This window comes from Hoplias malabaricus, chromosome 8 (assembly GCF_029633855.1).
Source record: "Hoplias malabaricus isolate fHopMal1 chromosome 8, fHopMal1.hap1, whole genome shotgun sequence".
In the NCBI taxonomy this organism is placed as follows: Eukaryota; Metazoa; Chordata; class Actinopteri; order Characiformes; family Erythrinidae; genus Hoplias; species Hoplias malabaricus.
This window is the reverse complement of record NC_089807.1, coordinates 42,086,119-42,101,114: the sequence shown is the minus strand read 5'-3', so window position 1 is coordinate 42,101,114 and position 14,996 is coordinate 42,086,119. Positions and strand designations below refer to the sequence as shown.

The 14,996-nt window shown below is 46.7% G+C and overlaps 1 protein-coding gene across 3 annotated transcripts in view; it reads left to right on the top strand.

The window, feature by feature from the left end:
* galntl6 (polypeptide N-acetylgalactosaminyltransferase like 6) overlaps nucleotides 1–14,611 on the top strand; it is a 258,803-nt gene extending 244,192 nt beyond the window's left edge. Inside the window, exons 10-12 of one of the 3 annotated variants that reach the window (XM_066679112.1) lie at nucleotides 8,738–8,854; nucleotides 9,396–9,545; nucleotides 13,529–14,611. In XM_066679112.1, the coding sequence (XP_066535209.1) occupies nucleotides 8,738–8,854; nucleotides 9,396–9,545; nucleotides 13,529–13,696 (435 nt within the window). In that variant the 3' untranslated portion in view covers nucleotides 13,697–14,611. The remainder of the gene's footprint in view (nucleotides 1–8,737; nucleotides 8,855–9,395; nucleotides 9,546–13,528) is intronic. The other 2 variants (XM_066679111.1, XM_066679110.1) reach the window with 2 other exon arrangements.
* The last annotated feature ends 385 nt before the right edge of the window (nucleotides 14,612–14,996 follow it).

The window sequence follows — 14,996 nt, the reverse complement described above, 5'->3', positions numbered from 1 at the left end:
GTAACTGTAAATTTAATGCATTATTCAGATATAATTAATAAATAAAGCAAAACTAATTTTTGCTTCATGGAACTGGCTTGGACCTTAAGCTCTCTTTACATTAGAACTCTGGTCTTATTATTTTGGAGTTGCTCTTTCACACATGCATCATACAGCCATACAGATTTGGAAATGTTCCGCAGGCTTTAGGCATGGGTCGGCACCTGTGAAGCGAAGCTTTTGAGGCAAGGCATGATACTACGGAACATTGGCGGCTCTGTTCAATCATGTTCTCACTCTCACATTGTATTGGAAGCTGATAGGAAGTCCGGGAAACATCCGGCACAAATGTTACAGGCGTTTGGGTTCTGGGTAAAGTCTGCCACCACCGTGCTGCCCCATCACTAATTATGGTCTGTGTGAATATAGTTATAGTGTAGAATAAAGAGGTTTTATGTCTCAGCATAGCAAGAGACTGCGCAGTAACACAGCTGTGAGACACAGTGTGGACCGGACATATTAAAGACGAGGTCTCAGAAGGAAGGAAACTGTGATTCTGTGTTCTGTTCAGCACCCCACCAAACCACACAAACCACTATGTTGTTTTGACACATTGTTTGCCAAATATATATCCAGCTTTAGTGGTGAGTTTATATGTTACCAGGTTGTTGCGTGTGGTATTGCTCCGAGTGTGTGTATGTGTGTGTGTGTATGCCACAGTAGGAGGTTTATTTAGAGCAAATCGAAAGAGCTCCCCCATCATTGGTGTCTGAATTCTTTGGGAGTGTTTGAAGAGAACGCTCAGGGCTGTGAATGGACTCGTGCTCGCTGGTGATTTCTATTCACAACAGTCACTTAGTGTAGTTCAAGGCTTAACATAGCAGTGGCTTTGGAAACTAACTGAATGAAACACTGGGGGAAGAAATGTTGAAAGGCCTGGGTGCAGGCAAGTGGGATTAAAAAACTATATTTGAACACATTTTCCAGTTGTGCTGACCTTAGAGAAATGGGGTCTTGTACCAAATTGTCTGCATCCAACAGTAAATTGACCCGTTCTAATGGACGGCTTTGTTAGAAAGCTAGAAAGGTCATTTCACTCGTCCTGAATATGTCACTCATCTGAGGAACCTGGGAGTAGGGAAGGCCTGAGCACAAACAGAGGGAGGCTGATAATGGACAGGGAAATAAATTTAATGTGTTTTTTTTTTCCCCCTCTCTTTTCCCTCAGCAACAAACAGAGCTTTTTAAGGCCAAAGTAAGGAGGCTGAGCTGTGGTTTGGGCCTTTGTTTGTGCTTCAGTTTGTTTACTGGTTCACATCTTCATTTTGAAACGTGACACGGCACAAATATGGGCCTGTGTCTCCTGTCGGCGGATAAGCGCTAGCGCTAATGTTGTCTTTTAGAGCGCGGTGTGAGAGTCGGGGATGGTAATACAGAGATAATCTGAACTGTAATAAGAGAACATTGTGGGGGAAATGTAACATGTCACACACACTACACTGCCTTAGCTTTGGGGAGTTTACTGTGAATAATATTCATTAGACACAAGCTCAGCCAGAGACAGATGTGGTGTAAGAGATGCTTGGGTGCACGGTGTCTGACTTATTAAACATCTCAGGTCATGTATTAGAGGGAGATGGGATTTTATCAGCACAAACAGAGATGAATAAAAATAAACAATATTTGGAATTTCAATTTTAAACGGTGGACCATGATTCATTGGATTCAGATTAATATCATTTCTATTAATCAATAGCAGGGCAGCACGGTGGCGCAGCAGGTAGGTGTCGCAGTCACACAGCTCCAGGGACCTGGAGGTTGTGGGTTCGATTGTGATGTCTGCTATTTACACTAATGCTAAATTGCTAAAGCTACAATGTGCTAATCTTAAAAGCTCACTCCAGTCTGGGCAGTGGGAGACTCGCCTATTGGGGTCAGTGGCCATTTCCAGCCGCCGGCTCAGAGGAGGCTCGGGTTCGTTTCTAGAGTCGTGGTTCGTTGCTGGAGGCAAAAAAATATTCAAACGCCCGGTTCATATCTTGGAAAGTTCGTTAGTAGAGGTTCCACTGTAGTTGGTCTTGTCATCCCTTTGACAAGTGGTACACGAAGTTCTTCACTCAATTTGTCTAATTGTATGTGGTTTAACCTGTTTGTCAATCCTCAAACGAGCCTGGCAAGATGTTCTTTGGGGTTTGATATTTTCCCACATTGTGGTTTTTAATGTAAACTGACCGTACCAACGTGGTGTGGAAAAAATTAATTCGCCCAGTGATCAGACAGATCTCTGGATCGAGAGACGCAGCTTTCAGTCTCAGCCACACCAACAATAGGCACACTAGCCAATAGGCCAATCAGAAATAGGATAAGGGCAGGCCTTGGGTCTTGGCTAAACAGATTGAAGCCCAATTTATACTTCTGCATTGAACCGTAGCTACGCTGTAGCCTGCCGTGCACCTCTCTAGAAATGTAACTACGCGTCTCGCGACACAGACCGCAGCAGCTGTGATTGGTCGGATGAGCCTCGTGTTCCCACCCACACATTCCCATCATCGCGGTTTAAACTGCAGAGCGGTGCAGAGTTGTGGACGCACAAACATACACACACACACACATATATATATATACAGGGGTTGGACAATGAAAGTGAAACACCTGGTTTTAGACCACAGTAATTTATTAGTACGGTGTAGGGCCTCCTTTTGCGGCCGATACAGCGTCAGTTCGTCTTGGGAATGACATACACAAGTCCTGCACAGTGGTCAGAGGGATTTGAAGCCATTCTTCTTGCAGGATAGTGGCCAGGTCTCTACGTGATGCTGGTGGAGGAAAACGTTTCCTGACTCGCTCCTCCAAAACACCCCAAAGTGGCTCAATAATATTTAGATCTGGTGACGGTGCAGGCCATGGGAGATGCTCAACTTCACTTTCATGTTCATCAAACCAATCTTTCACCAGTCTTGCTGTGTGTATTGGTGCGTTGTCGTCCTGATACACGGCACCGCCTTCAGGACACAGTGTTTGAACCATTGGATGCACATGGTCTTACTGGTGCAGTGTGTAGTTAATGAAGATCGTCCACCAGGCTGCTCCAATTTAGCCATGAAACCTCCCACACTACAATGACAGGGGTTTCACTTTCATTGTCTAACCCCTGTATACATATATATATATACATACGTATAAATGCAGACATCCACATAAGGGGCTAGCGCAGGCTGCAGCGTAGTTTGTTTGGAATACTATAATTTCCAGGGACCAATAAGTTATGTTTTATCAATTATAATATAGTCGATTTTCAGTTGTCAAAAATAGATTAAATTTATATTTATTTTCATATATTCCTTATATCCTGGGAACGAATGGTCCTCACCATGAGTCTCCTTTGAGAACCCCTTGGTCGCTCTGTCGGAAGCCGCGTGCAGCCTTGGCGTAACACTGAACGACCTGTTACTGCACTCGAGCCGTGCCTCACACCTGACTCGGTCGTGCAGGGTTCTCCTCGACAGCTTATGAAAGACTTGACCCTTTCTCTCTCAGGAGGACAGCCAAGCGCCTGTTCATTCTCTTGTCGTATCAAGCCTCGAGGAGCTCAGGTGGAGGAGCGTGTCAACAGGGGTGGGGAATACTCACCTCTCTAATTTGCATACTGCAACATGTCATAACTTGCTATGGAGCTGCATCCACACGTATAGAAGGGTTTAACCTGAGGGGGGAGCTGCTGAGGCAGAGCAGACTGCAGTAAACAAAGTTTGAGAAAGCTGACACCAACAGAATGTTGTTTTCAATTTGTGAAGTGTGTGAGTAATTGTACAAGGTCCTGGCCTTGTCTCTTCTACAGTATCATGAATGGCCGTGGTGTTTTATCTCAAATAAATTCCGCACCTGCTTTTACCTCCCACAGAATCACTGACCACCTCCTCCTTCCTCAGACTCACACATCACTACATTCACACTACAGTAACCCCTTCATCTGTCATCACTTCACTTTTACTTCTGTTCTGTTCTCTGTTATGTCTCCGGTGTCGACCCGAGGAGGTTGGGTTCTCTGTATGAGTCTTGGTTCCTTCCAAGGTTTCTTCCTCGTGTGCTGAGGGAGGTTTTCATTGCCCCTGGCTCGCTCACAGGAGGCTTGGACCTGGATCTATGTAAAGCTGCTTTGTGATGACTTTTTGTTGTGATTTGATTTGATTTGACTAATTAAAATGGTGTAGGTTGTGGTTGACGTTTCCATAATCCTTTCCTCTAGTTGATTTGACAAAGAGAATTTCTGTCACTGGTCCAGGGGTTCTGGATTCGAGTCCCGCTCCGGGTGACTGTCTGTGAGGAGTGTGGTGTGTTCTCCCTGTGTCCCTGTGGGTTTCCTCCGGGTGACTGTCTGTGAGGAGTGTGGTGTGTTCTCCCTGTGTCTGCGTGGGTTTCCTCCGGGTAACTGTCTGTGAGGAGTGTGGTGTGTTCTCCCTGTGTCTGCGTGGGTTTCCTCCGGGTAACTGACTGTGAGGAGTGTGGTGTGTTCTCCCTGTGTCTGTGTGGGTTTCCTCCGGGTAACTGTCTGTGAGGAGTGTGGTGTGTTCTCTCTGTGTCTGCGTGGGTTTCATCCGGGTGACTGCCTGTGAGGAGTGTGGTGTGTTCTCCCAGTGTCTGCATGGGTTTCCTCCCAAGGTCCAAAAACACATGTTGGTAGGTGGATTGGCGACTCAAAAGTTTTTTTTGTTTTTTTTGCGGCCTGTTTCCTGTAGCCAGAATGTTCAGTTATTAAACAAAAGGTATTTGAATCATATCTGTTATTTGTATTTGCTACGAAGCAAAAATCTATCGTAAAACAGGGTACCGAGCTCGTTACTGTAGTAGAGGAGGTAAATTACCTAGAAACGCCCTTCATTTGAAAAGACGCAGGGTACAAGGGAATCTATACAAACATTTGGCCCTGTAGCGTAATCAGTGGATCTCATTTTTTGATTTACTTTTTCCACGGGTACGACCTCCATGGCTCCCTCACTGTGTCTGTCTGAGTGTGTTTGTGTGTGTGTGCATGCCTTTCACTGAGCATTGCTGGCCCCAAGACCCTTGCCAAGTTGACTGTGTGTGTGTGTGTGTGTGTGTGTACCTCCCTGCTGCCCAGCGTGCTCCACACACAGCAGCAGCTCCAGTTTTCATGCATTATTGAACCCTTCTATCACACCAGCCAGCACACCTGAATGCTTTAAGGAGAATTAGGCAAATGAGACAGTCAATCAAAAAAAAGAGAAGGGGGGGAAAAAGAAGAAGAATAAGGGGAAAGAAGCAGCAGAACTTTCCGTCATTCTCACTGTGGGGAAACTGCACTCTGTGCTCTCTGTCTGCAGTTTCCCCACTGTGAGAATGTCAGAGAGTTCCGGGGCTCCTTTTACTTTCTCTTCTCCTTCTGTGTTTCTCATGTGCTCCCTTAGAGAAGAGTGTGATGTAGCGTGAGTCACTCTTTAAACGGAGTCATGTGACTGGAGTGGGAGCCGTGGCATACTGTTGCCGTCCAAAAACAAAAGCATATCCCCAAAATAGTAGCTTTACAGAAAACACTGAGTGCAATTTAATATCAAAACATTCTGAGGCCTTTCTGATGTTCCACGCGGTTTAAAGCAATCGAGATCGATGATTCCTGACCCCAGCACACAGAGAGTTAAACCTGCCGCAGATGTTATAAATGCCTCACAGCTGTACAGCTGTCCACAATGAAAAAGGTCATAATGCCATCCCAGAAATAATGACTTTATCTTCCCACATGATGCTGTTGGCAGCGTCTGAACACAGATGGAGCTAATGCTGCACACACTGAAGTACTCTTTTATGCCTGTTTCAAACAAATCTATTCATTGTAAGCCACAGATGTGGCCAGATGTGATGAATGTGTAGCGTTGTATCATGGTCTTCATTAGGACTGATCTGTTTATCCATGTGGCCAGAAGTGTGTGGACACCTCCCCCCTCTGTGTCACTGTGAGAGCCACTTGTTTCATGTGAATGTATCAGAGTCACAGACTCCCCGTTCTGCAAGCTCTGGGGGTCTGATATTTTGGAGCATGTTTTAAATTCTCTGCATTGAGTCTTGTAGTGCGAGCACGTCTGCGTCAGGAAGCAGGTGCAGAGATGAGCAGCAACCAGTGACAAGATCAGGCGCCACCTTTGAGTGTCACACGCGGTTCAGGTCTGGGGTGTATCTTCATCAGGGTCGTGGTGAAGGATGGCGTTTTGTGAGCCTCGTCGCCAATCAGTAAACATTGTGTAGAGTGAGGAGTGTTTTGTGTCCTTTTGGCTTTAGCTGTTTCAGTCATAGGGCGGCACAGTGGTGCAGCAGGTGGGTATCGCAGTCACACAGTTCCAGGGGTCTGGAGGTTGTGGGTTCGAGTCCCGCTCCGGGTGGCTGTCTGTGAGGAGTGTGGTGTGTTCTCTCTGTGTCTGCGTGGGTTTCCTCCGGGTGACTGTCTGTGAGGAGTGTGGTGTGTTCTCTCTGTGTCTGCGTGGGTTTCCTCCAGGTGACTGTCTGTGAGGAGTTGGTGTGTTCTCCCTGTGTCTGTGTGGGTTTCCTCCGGGTGACTGTCTGTGAGGAGTGTGGTGTGTTCTCCCTGTGTCTGCATGGGTTTCCTCCGGGTGACTGTCTGTGAGGAGTGTGATGTGTTCTCTCTGTGTCTGTGTGGGTTTCCTCCGGGTGACTGTCTGTGAGAAGTGTGGTGTGTTCTCCCTGTGTCTGTGTGGGTTTCCTCCGGGTGACTGTCTGTGAGGAGTGTGGTGTGTTCTCCCTGTGTCTGCATGGGTTTCCTCCGGGTGACTGTCTGTGAGGAGTGTGATGTGTTCTCTCTGTGTCTGTGTGGGTTTCCTCCGGGTGACTGTCTGTGAGGAGTGTGATGTGTTCTCTCTGTGTCTGCATGGGTTTCCTCCGGGTGACTGTCTGTGAGGAGTGTGGTGTGTTCTCCCTATGTCTGCATGGGTTTCCTCCGGGTGACTGTCTGTGAGGAGTGTGATGTGTTCTCTCTGTGTCTGTGTGGGTTTCCTCCGGGTGACTGTCTGTGAGAAGTGTGGTGTGTTCTCCCTGTGTCTGCATGGGTTTCCTCCGGGTGACTGTCTGTGAGGAGTGTGATGTGTTCTCTCTGTGTCTGTGTGGGTTTCCTCCGGGTGACTGTCTGTGAGAAGTGTGGTGTGTTCTCCCTTTTTCTGCGTGGGTTTCCTCCGGGTGACTGTCTGTGAGGAGTGTGGTGTGTTCTCCCTGTGTCTGCATGGGTTTCCTCCGGGTGACTGTCTGTGAGGAGTGTGATGTGTTCTCTCTGTGTCTGTGTGGGTTTCCTCCGGGTGACTGTCTGTGAGAAGTGTGGTGTGTTCTCCCTTTTTCTGCGTGGGTTTCCTCCGGGTGACTGTCTGTGAGGAGTGTGGTGTGTTCTCTCTGTGTCTGTGTGGGTTTCCTCCGGGTGACTGTCTGTGAGGAGTGTGGTGTGTTCTCCCTGTGTCTGCATGGGTTTCCTCCGGGTGACTGTCTGTGAGGAGTGTGATGTGTTCTCTCTGTGTCTGTGTGGGTTTCCTCCGGGTGACTGTCTGTGAGGAGTGTGGTGTGTTCTCCCTGTGTCTGCATGGGTTTCCTCCGGGTGACTGTCTGTGAGGAGTGTGATGTGTTCTCTCTGTGTCTGTGTGGGTTTCCTCCGGGTGACTGTCTGTGAGAAGTGTGGTGTGTTCTCCCTTTTTCTGCGTGGGTTTCCTCCGGGTGACTGTCTGTGAGGAGTGTGGTGTGTTCTCTCTGTGTCTGTGTGGGTTTCCTCCGGGTGACTGTCTGTGAGAAGTGTGGTGTGTTCTCCCTGTGTCTGTGTGGGTTTCCTCCGGGTGACTGTCTGTGAGGAGTGTGGTGTGTTCTCCCTGTGTCTGCATGGGTTTCCTCCGGGTGACTGTCTGTGAGGAGTGTGGTGTGTTCTCCCTGTGTCTGCATGGGTTTCCTCCGGGTGACTGTCTGTGAGGAGTGTGATGTGTTCTCTCTGTGTCTGTGTGGGTTTCCTCCGGGTGACTGTCTGTGAGGAGTGTGGTGTGTTCTCCCTGTGTCTGCATGGGTTTCCTCCGGGTGACTGTCTGTGAGGAGTGTGATGTGTTCTCCCTGTGTCTGTGTGGGTTTCCTCCGGGTGACTGTCTGTGAGAAGTGTGGTGTGTTCTCCCTTTTTCTGCGTGGGTTTCCTCCGGGTGACTGTCTGTGAGGAGTGTGGTGTGTTCTCTCTGTGTCTGCGGGGGGTTCCTCCGGGTGCTCCGGTTTCCTCCCACAGTTCAAAAACACACGTTGGTAGGTGGATTGGTGACTCAAAAGTGTCTGTAGGTGTGAGTGTGTGAGTGAATGTGTGTGTGTGTTGCCCTGTGAAGGACTGACACCCCCTCCAGGGTGTATTCCCACTTGGCGCCCAATGATTCCAGGTAGGGTCTGGACCCACCGCGACCCTGAACTGGATAGGGGTTACAGATAATGAATGTTTCAGTCATTTACCTTTTAAACAGGTGAAAATTAAGCATATCACTGTAGACAAATACTGAACAACGACTTTAAAACTGATGCTACCATGAGGTGTTATATTTCACAGAGCTAATTTAAAGTGAATGTAATGTTTAAAGCTGTTTTAAATCATGTTTTTCACAATTAACAAACAACAGGACCAACACAGTACTGATGCTCTGTAACCTTAGGAATATGAGCTGTGGATGAAGAGTAGTCCTATTGATCTCTTTCTGCCTGTGTGTGTGTGTGTGTGTGTGTGCGTGTGCAGATCCGCAATGCTGCGTCAGGTTTGTGCATCGACTCCAAACACGGCTCTACAGGAACTGAGCTGCGTCTCGACACCTGTCTGAAAGAGGGAGCTGAGAGAACCTGGGCTCACGAGCAGGTAACACACTCCCGAGGGTAACAGCCCTCAGCCGGTCCAGCGTCCATCACAAAACGCCTCATTACATCCCTGTCATTAGCCTGAAACTTAATGAGGTGTTCAGTAACTCATTAGAACACTGACTTGTAGAGAAAGGTTGAGCTCTGCCGTTAGGCGAGAGTTCAGTGACCAAGACCTCATCTGTAACACTCCTCACACTCCGTTCCACAGCTGCTCAGCCCTGGACCCGGAGCCGTTTCACACCGACTGTCATACAGACACTTTACCGTTGATATGTATTTGATTCATAATGATGTATCATCTGTAAACAGAAACATAAACGTTCACATGGATTCGCCAGCTGCTGTTTATTCCGTGTCAGATTTGACAAAGAGACCAACAGCAAATGGTTCAAAATCTAAACGATCTGGTTACGTTTTACGGACCTGCTCTAGAGGGAAGTGGACCTCCAGGAACACAGCCCAAGCTCCCCATCCATAATCACATTGCTGATAATAGACCTGTAGCTGTAGTAAATCTGTCATTGTGTGTGTTTCATTAGATCTTCACCTTTGGCTGGAGGGAGGACATCAGGCCAGGAGACCCTTTACACACCAGGAAGTTCTGCTTTGACGCCATCTCTCAGAGCAGCCCAGTCACTCTGTATGACTGCCATGGCATGAGGGGCAACCAGCACTGGAGCTACCGCAAGGTGACTTCTAACTCACACACACACAAGGACATGAAAAATCTGTGCCCTGTTTACACCTGGTGGTTCCACGCATCTTGAACGTCAGGAATACAGCCAGGTGGAGCGTATCCTCATAAAGGGTCAGGAGTAGATGCCCCAAATGTCTAAGATAGGCACTGGAGTACAGTTATCTATTCAGCACAGTGGGGGTTAGGGGCACGGTGATCCCCTCTGACCTGGAACATCTGTGTACTTTTTTTTTTTACTCACTATAACTTGTAAAAGAGGCAGCACGGTGGCGCAGCAGGTAGTGTGTCACAGTCCGGGTGACTGTCTGTGAGGAGTTTGGTGTGTTCTCTTTGTGTCCAGTGCTCCGGTTTCCTCCCACAGTCCATAAACACATTGGTACGCAAGTGTGTATTTCCTTGCAATGGACTGCCTTGCACGCAGTGATTCCGGGTAGGGAAACAGGGAAACAGTACCAGTGAACCCATAAGTACTCTGTGCTTGCAGTGTAGCAAAGTTCAGGGGCACCAACTGCACACAGGCCCGGTTTTGAGAGACAGTGAACCCACAAACAGCAACGCATTTTGCTACACACCAAGCCCAAACACATACAAATACATCCAAACACAGACAAAATCCTTCTCTGACATCAGCAAGCTCAAACAACACCACTGGTCCTCCAAATAAACCTCTAAAACACTCTAAGGGGGAACCGCAGTGCATGTGGGGATAGTGTCCCCCAATCATTTTGTCCATTTTTTATTACACAGTACTACACATATATTTCATATGTACATCTGAGTCTTCTACAAAACTCCAAAAAACTAACTCCCATTTAATTTCTCACGGATGTAATAATGCATGTGTGTAGGAGTAAAGGATGGAGATATATGCAGGAGAGATTTATTAACAATAAATGAAAGGTAACAAGACAGAAGCAAGCTAACACTAAACACAAAAAGGCTAAATGCTAAATACAGCTAAACACTGAACAAGTCAAAATATTGAACATTAAACAAGGCTAAATGCTAAACACTAAAATAGGCTAAAGGCTAAACACTAAAATAGTCTAAAGGCTAAAAACTAAGCAAGGCTAAACACTAAAATAGGCTAAAGGCTAAACACTAAGCAAGGCTAAATGCTAAATACTAATGGCTAAACGCTAAACAAGACTAAATGCTAAACATTAAAGGCTAAACATTAAACAATGCTAAAAGCTAATCACTAAACAATGCTTCTAAATGTGGCGGGGGCGCACGCTCCAGGGGCTACTACTATGCACCCTCTATAAAATAAAAGAGCTTACCGCCACATACAATAACCACGACTACGCCACCCCAATTGTCTAAAGGGTATGGGGACCCCTGTCAGGTTTCTCAAATAAATGAGTGATAAGGCTGCTTAACAAAAGGCACTTTATTCAGTCAACACAGTATAAAAATCAATTCACATTAACACGAGTCTTGAATTCAATAGTGAACACCAGGAACACTCCCATTCAGCCCAATACCTCTGGCAAAGCCTAAAAGGTTAATAGTAAGATGCCCACAGAGTAATAAAGGAGTTCCAGTTAATTACCCCAAGGAAACAAAACAAAGAAAACACCTCTAAACATAAACCACTCACAAAAAGAAGGAAACCAAAAGTACTCAAACTTAAGCCTTGGGGCAGAACACTAATAATTACTCTAGGGTCATCACGATTAAGACTTATTCAAATGTGTTAAACACTAAATGGGCATAAAGGGCAACCCCTAGTAACACTGAGTAAAAATAGTGGTCCTATGGTCCACTAAGAGAAGAAAACTAAAAGACAACAGTACAGATGGCTCAATAAAACAATACAATACTGCTAAAATTTGGCATGAGAGGCAAGCAAGTAATATAAAAAGAAGGGAGAGGAAAAAAAAGAAACAAAAGAAAAGTGGCCTACAGGCAACCAGGCCTGGCCCCACTGAAACATAAAACACAGGATCAGTCTACATTTCAGTACACTCCTGTCATTAAAACATATCAAAAACGCTAAGATGAGATACACTAAAAAAAATAAACACCCACCTAGAGGCTGCAAAGCACGATCAACTGGCACAGGAAGTGTGACATTCAGGCCACCGCGGTCAATTACTATATTGGAGTTAAAACATAAATCGACATTAACCGCATTGCTCCCCATATCACAATTCCTAACCCACCAAGATAAGATGCACTAATATAAAAAAAAAGAGAAACACCAACCTAGCTGCTGCAAAGTGCGATCAACCAGCACCGGAACAATGACGTTCAGGCAACTGCAATCAAGTGTAAAGCCTTAACGGCGAAGTCAGTTATCCGTGGCCTCAAACCACCATCTACACTATAGATCGCTGGGTAGTCAAGCAAGGCTAGAAACCTGCTTAAACCTCGGACACTTGGCTTCCGATTCAGCCAGAGAAATACGACTCAGCTTCCACCGCCGCGACGACGCTGCACGCCCACACACACCACCTTGGTTGATCGAAAGCGGAAGTGAAAATTATTGGTGATCCTGGGGCTTTTATCGTCCTATCCAACCCACCAGGTGGCGACAATAATACCCTCTTTAGCGCTCCCTGTCAACCATACCACATAAACAACAAACATGGCTTAGCATCAGACAATGACTAAACAGAACAAAGGACAAAAACAGAACAGAACACAAACCTAAGCACGTTACAATGGCAACACACAATAAATAAACACTCTGATGAGGAAAGTGGTGAACATCCATCTACACTTGCTTTTTAATGCAATAATAGTGTAGTTAGCATTTTGTTCATGTGCAGTACGGTTAAAATTACTCGTATATAAACTGCAGACTTATGTATTTCACATAGGATTTATAATAATACCAATCCCTCCTTTGGAAATCTTGAAAACACCCCTCTGCTCTGTGTGGTCAGTAAAGTGTGGCCCTTCTTACTGTAGCTGCAGGGGCCAGGAGAGGAGCAGGTGGAGGCCTTATTACACAGCCATGCTCACCGCTCCGAGTCCACATTACCGTTCACCATAAATAATGGAGGCTGATATGACACTCGGCTTTCTCCGGCCTCCCAGCAAGATAATATGAGCGAACACCCAGCCGTTTCCTCTCCCGGGGCGTAAAGGAGCCCACTAGAGGATTCATCATCACCGGTGGATAGGGTCAATGACGGCGCAGCGGAAAGGCAATATGCACTTGAAAGGACAGAGGTGGGCCCTGACAGTGGAGGAGCCCAAGGCAGAAGGAGAGGAAATCAGCCTCAGGGAAAAGCTCAGAGGCCTGCAGCTGGAGCCCTGAGGCACCTCCTCCTCCTCCTCCTCCTTCTCCGCCCAATCCCAGCTTTCCCTGTGGGACTTGGCCTCTGCTCTCACCACCAACCACTGCTCCGCTCACCACTACAAAATATCCACAACCTTTGTGTGCATTCTCTGTTTTTCTTTCTGTCTCGATTGCTTTCATCTCTATCTCTCTTCTCTCCTCGTAGCCTCCCTCTCTCTCTCTCTCTTTCAGTGCCTCCCTATGCACTCTCTCTTCACCTACTTTCTTCTCACTCTCTACTCCTTGTCCTGTCTTTCTCAATCTTTTTCTACTCCCCTCTCCTCCCTGCTTCTCTCACTTTATCCTCTGTATCTCTTTACTCCTCTGTCACTATCTTCTGTCTCTACCTCTACCCCCCCCCCTGCCCCCACCTCTCGGTCGTTGTGGCACGTTTCTCTGGTGCGCCTCAGAGATTTCTCACTAGTTTGACTTCACGAGCCGGGAGCATGAAATGAAGTCAGCTTTTCTGATTAAGAGAGGAGGGGGAGAGAGAGAGCGCTCCGGTTTGGTTCCTCAGCTCTGGCCCTGTAATCTGACTGAAGGGGTACAGGGAGATAAGAGAAGGATTAGACCGCAGCCAGAGCCACCGCCACTGTTCTATTTCCTCCTTTACTTACTTACTTATTTATTTATTTATTTATTTATTTGCCTTCCCCTCTCTCTCCTTTTCTCTTGGTTTGCAGGATAAGTCTCTTTACCACCTGGTGAGCAGCGGTTGCATGGACTGTAGCCCTAGCGATAAGCGGATTTTCATGAACAAGTGCAATCCCCAGTCCGAGACGCAGCAGTGGCTTTTCCAGAGAGTCAACACCACCATCCTGGACAAGTTCAACAGCGCCACCAGTTCCTAGGACCCCCCCCTGAGGCGCAGCTCTTGCCACACACTTAGCACGGGGGCGGGGGGGGCGGTAGATGTACTTAGTGTCCAAAGTGTGACCCCCCCCTAAAAGACCCCCCTTAACCCAACACCCACCAGGTGCTGGAGCGGACGAGGGAGGATAAAGCTTGTTACGGGAAAGGAAATTGGGACGGGGCCGAGTCTGGGACACTCAGGGCTGATGGCATACGTCCACAGACACCCGGCAGGTCCAGGAGAAACCTGTGCACAGTCAAGCTCTCTCTCTCTTTGTGTCTCTCTCTCTCTCTCTTTATCTGGAGACCCTCAGCCCACGCTCCACGCACTGAAACACAGAGCAGTGTTTGGGCAGCGAAGTCCAGTGAAGGAACACTCCCTTGATATCGCATGGTGGATTTGTACTGTACAGGACACTGGAAGTGACAAAGTGACTTGCTTTTTTTTTATAGTACTGCCATTTGTTTCCGAGGAACGTTTGTTTAAATCTGTATATTTATTTCTATTTATTTAGCAGTATCTTACAGAAGTATAAGTTATTCTGCGTGTAATCTACTTTGTTTCACCATCTTTTCCAATCCAGGGGTCGCTGGGTAAGATTCGTCCTGCAGAAATGATGCAATGTTTTATGTTTGTTTTTTTTCCTTTCATCTCCACATCCCATTAAATTCTAAATAAAGCAAAAACATTAGTTCAAAATAATCTTGTGCGTTCCAATCATAGGGGTTCAATCATCAGAAACAACTGTGTTTTTACGGCTGTTATTGTACAGGACCCGTGTGAATTGCATTGTTTTAAAAACTGAGGCAAAAACAAATGTAAGGTGGCGCTGCAGTGCGTTTTTTAAAAGCGATGATTTGTCTCCCTCTGCTGGTTGGTTTCCTACACGACACGCTTCTATTTCTAGTTTGATGCACAGGTGGAAGTCACAAACAAACGGTTCTTAATGGGGTTCTGACCTATTATTTCTACTAAATAAAGCAGTAGACACACACTACACATCACTGCATTATTGTGTGGGCATTTTGATTTATTCTTCCTGAATCTGGAATCTGAATGTTGGTGTTACTTCATGTTTGGAGGCTCATTGTTGACTGTAACCTTACACTGTGTGAGTCAGACGTCACAGAGTTGTTGTCAGAATCTTTAAAAAATAGATACAAAACATGTATTTATTTGAACATTTTTATTTGTCCATTTGTGATAAAGCACGGGGTGTTCAACACAGGGGGGCACGGTGGAGCAGCAGGTAGGGGTCGCAGTCACACAGCTCCAGGGACCTGGATGTTGTGGGTTCG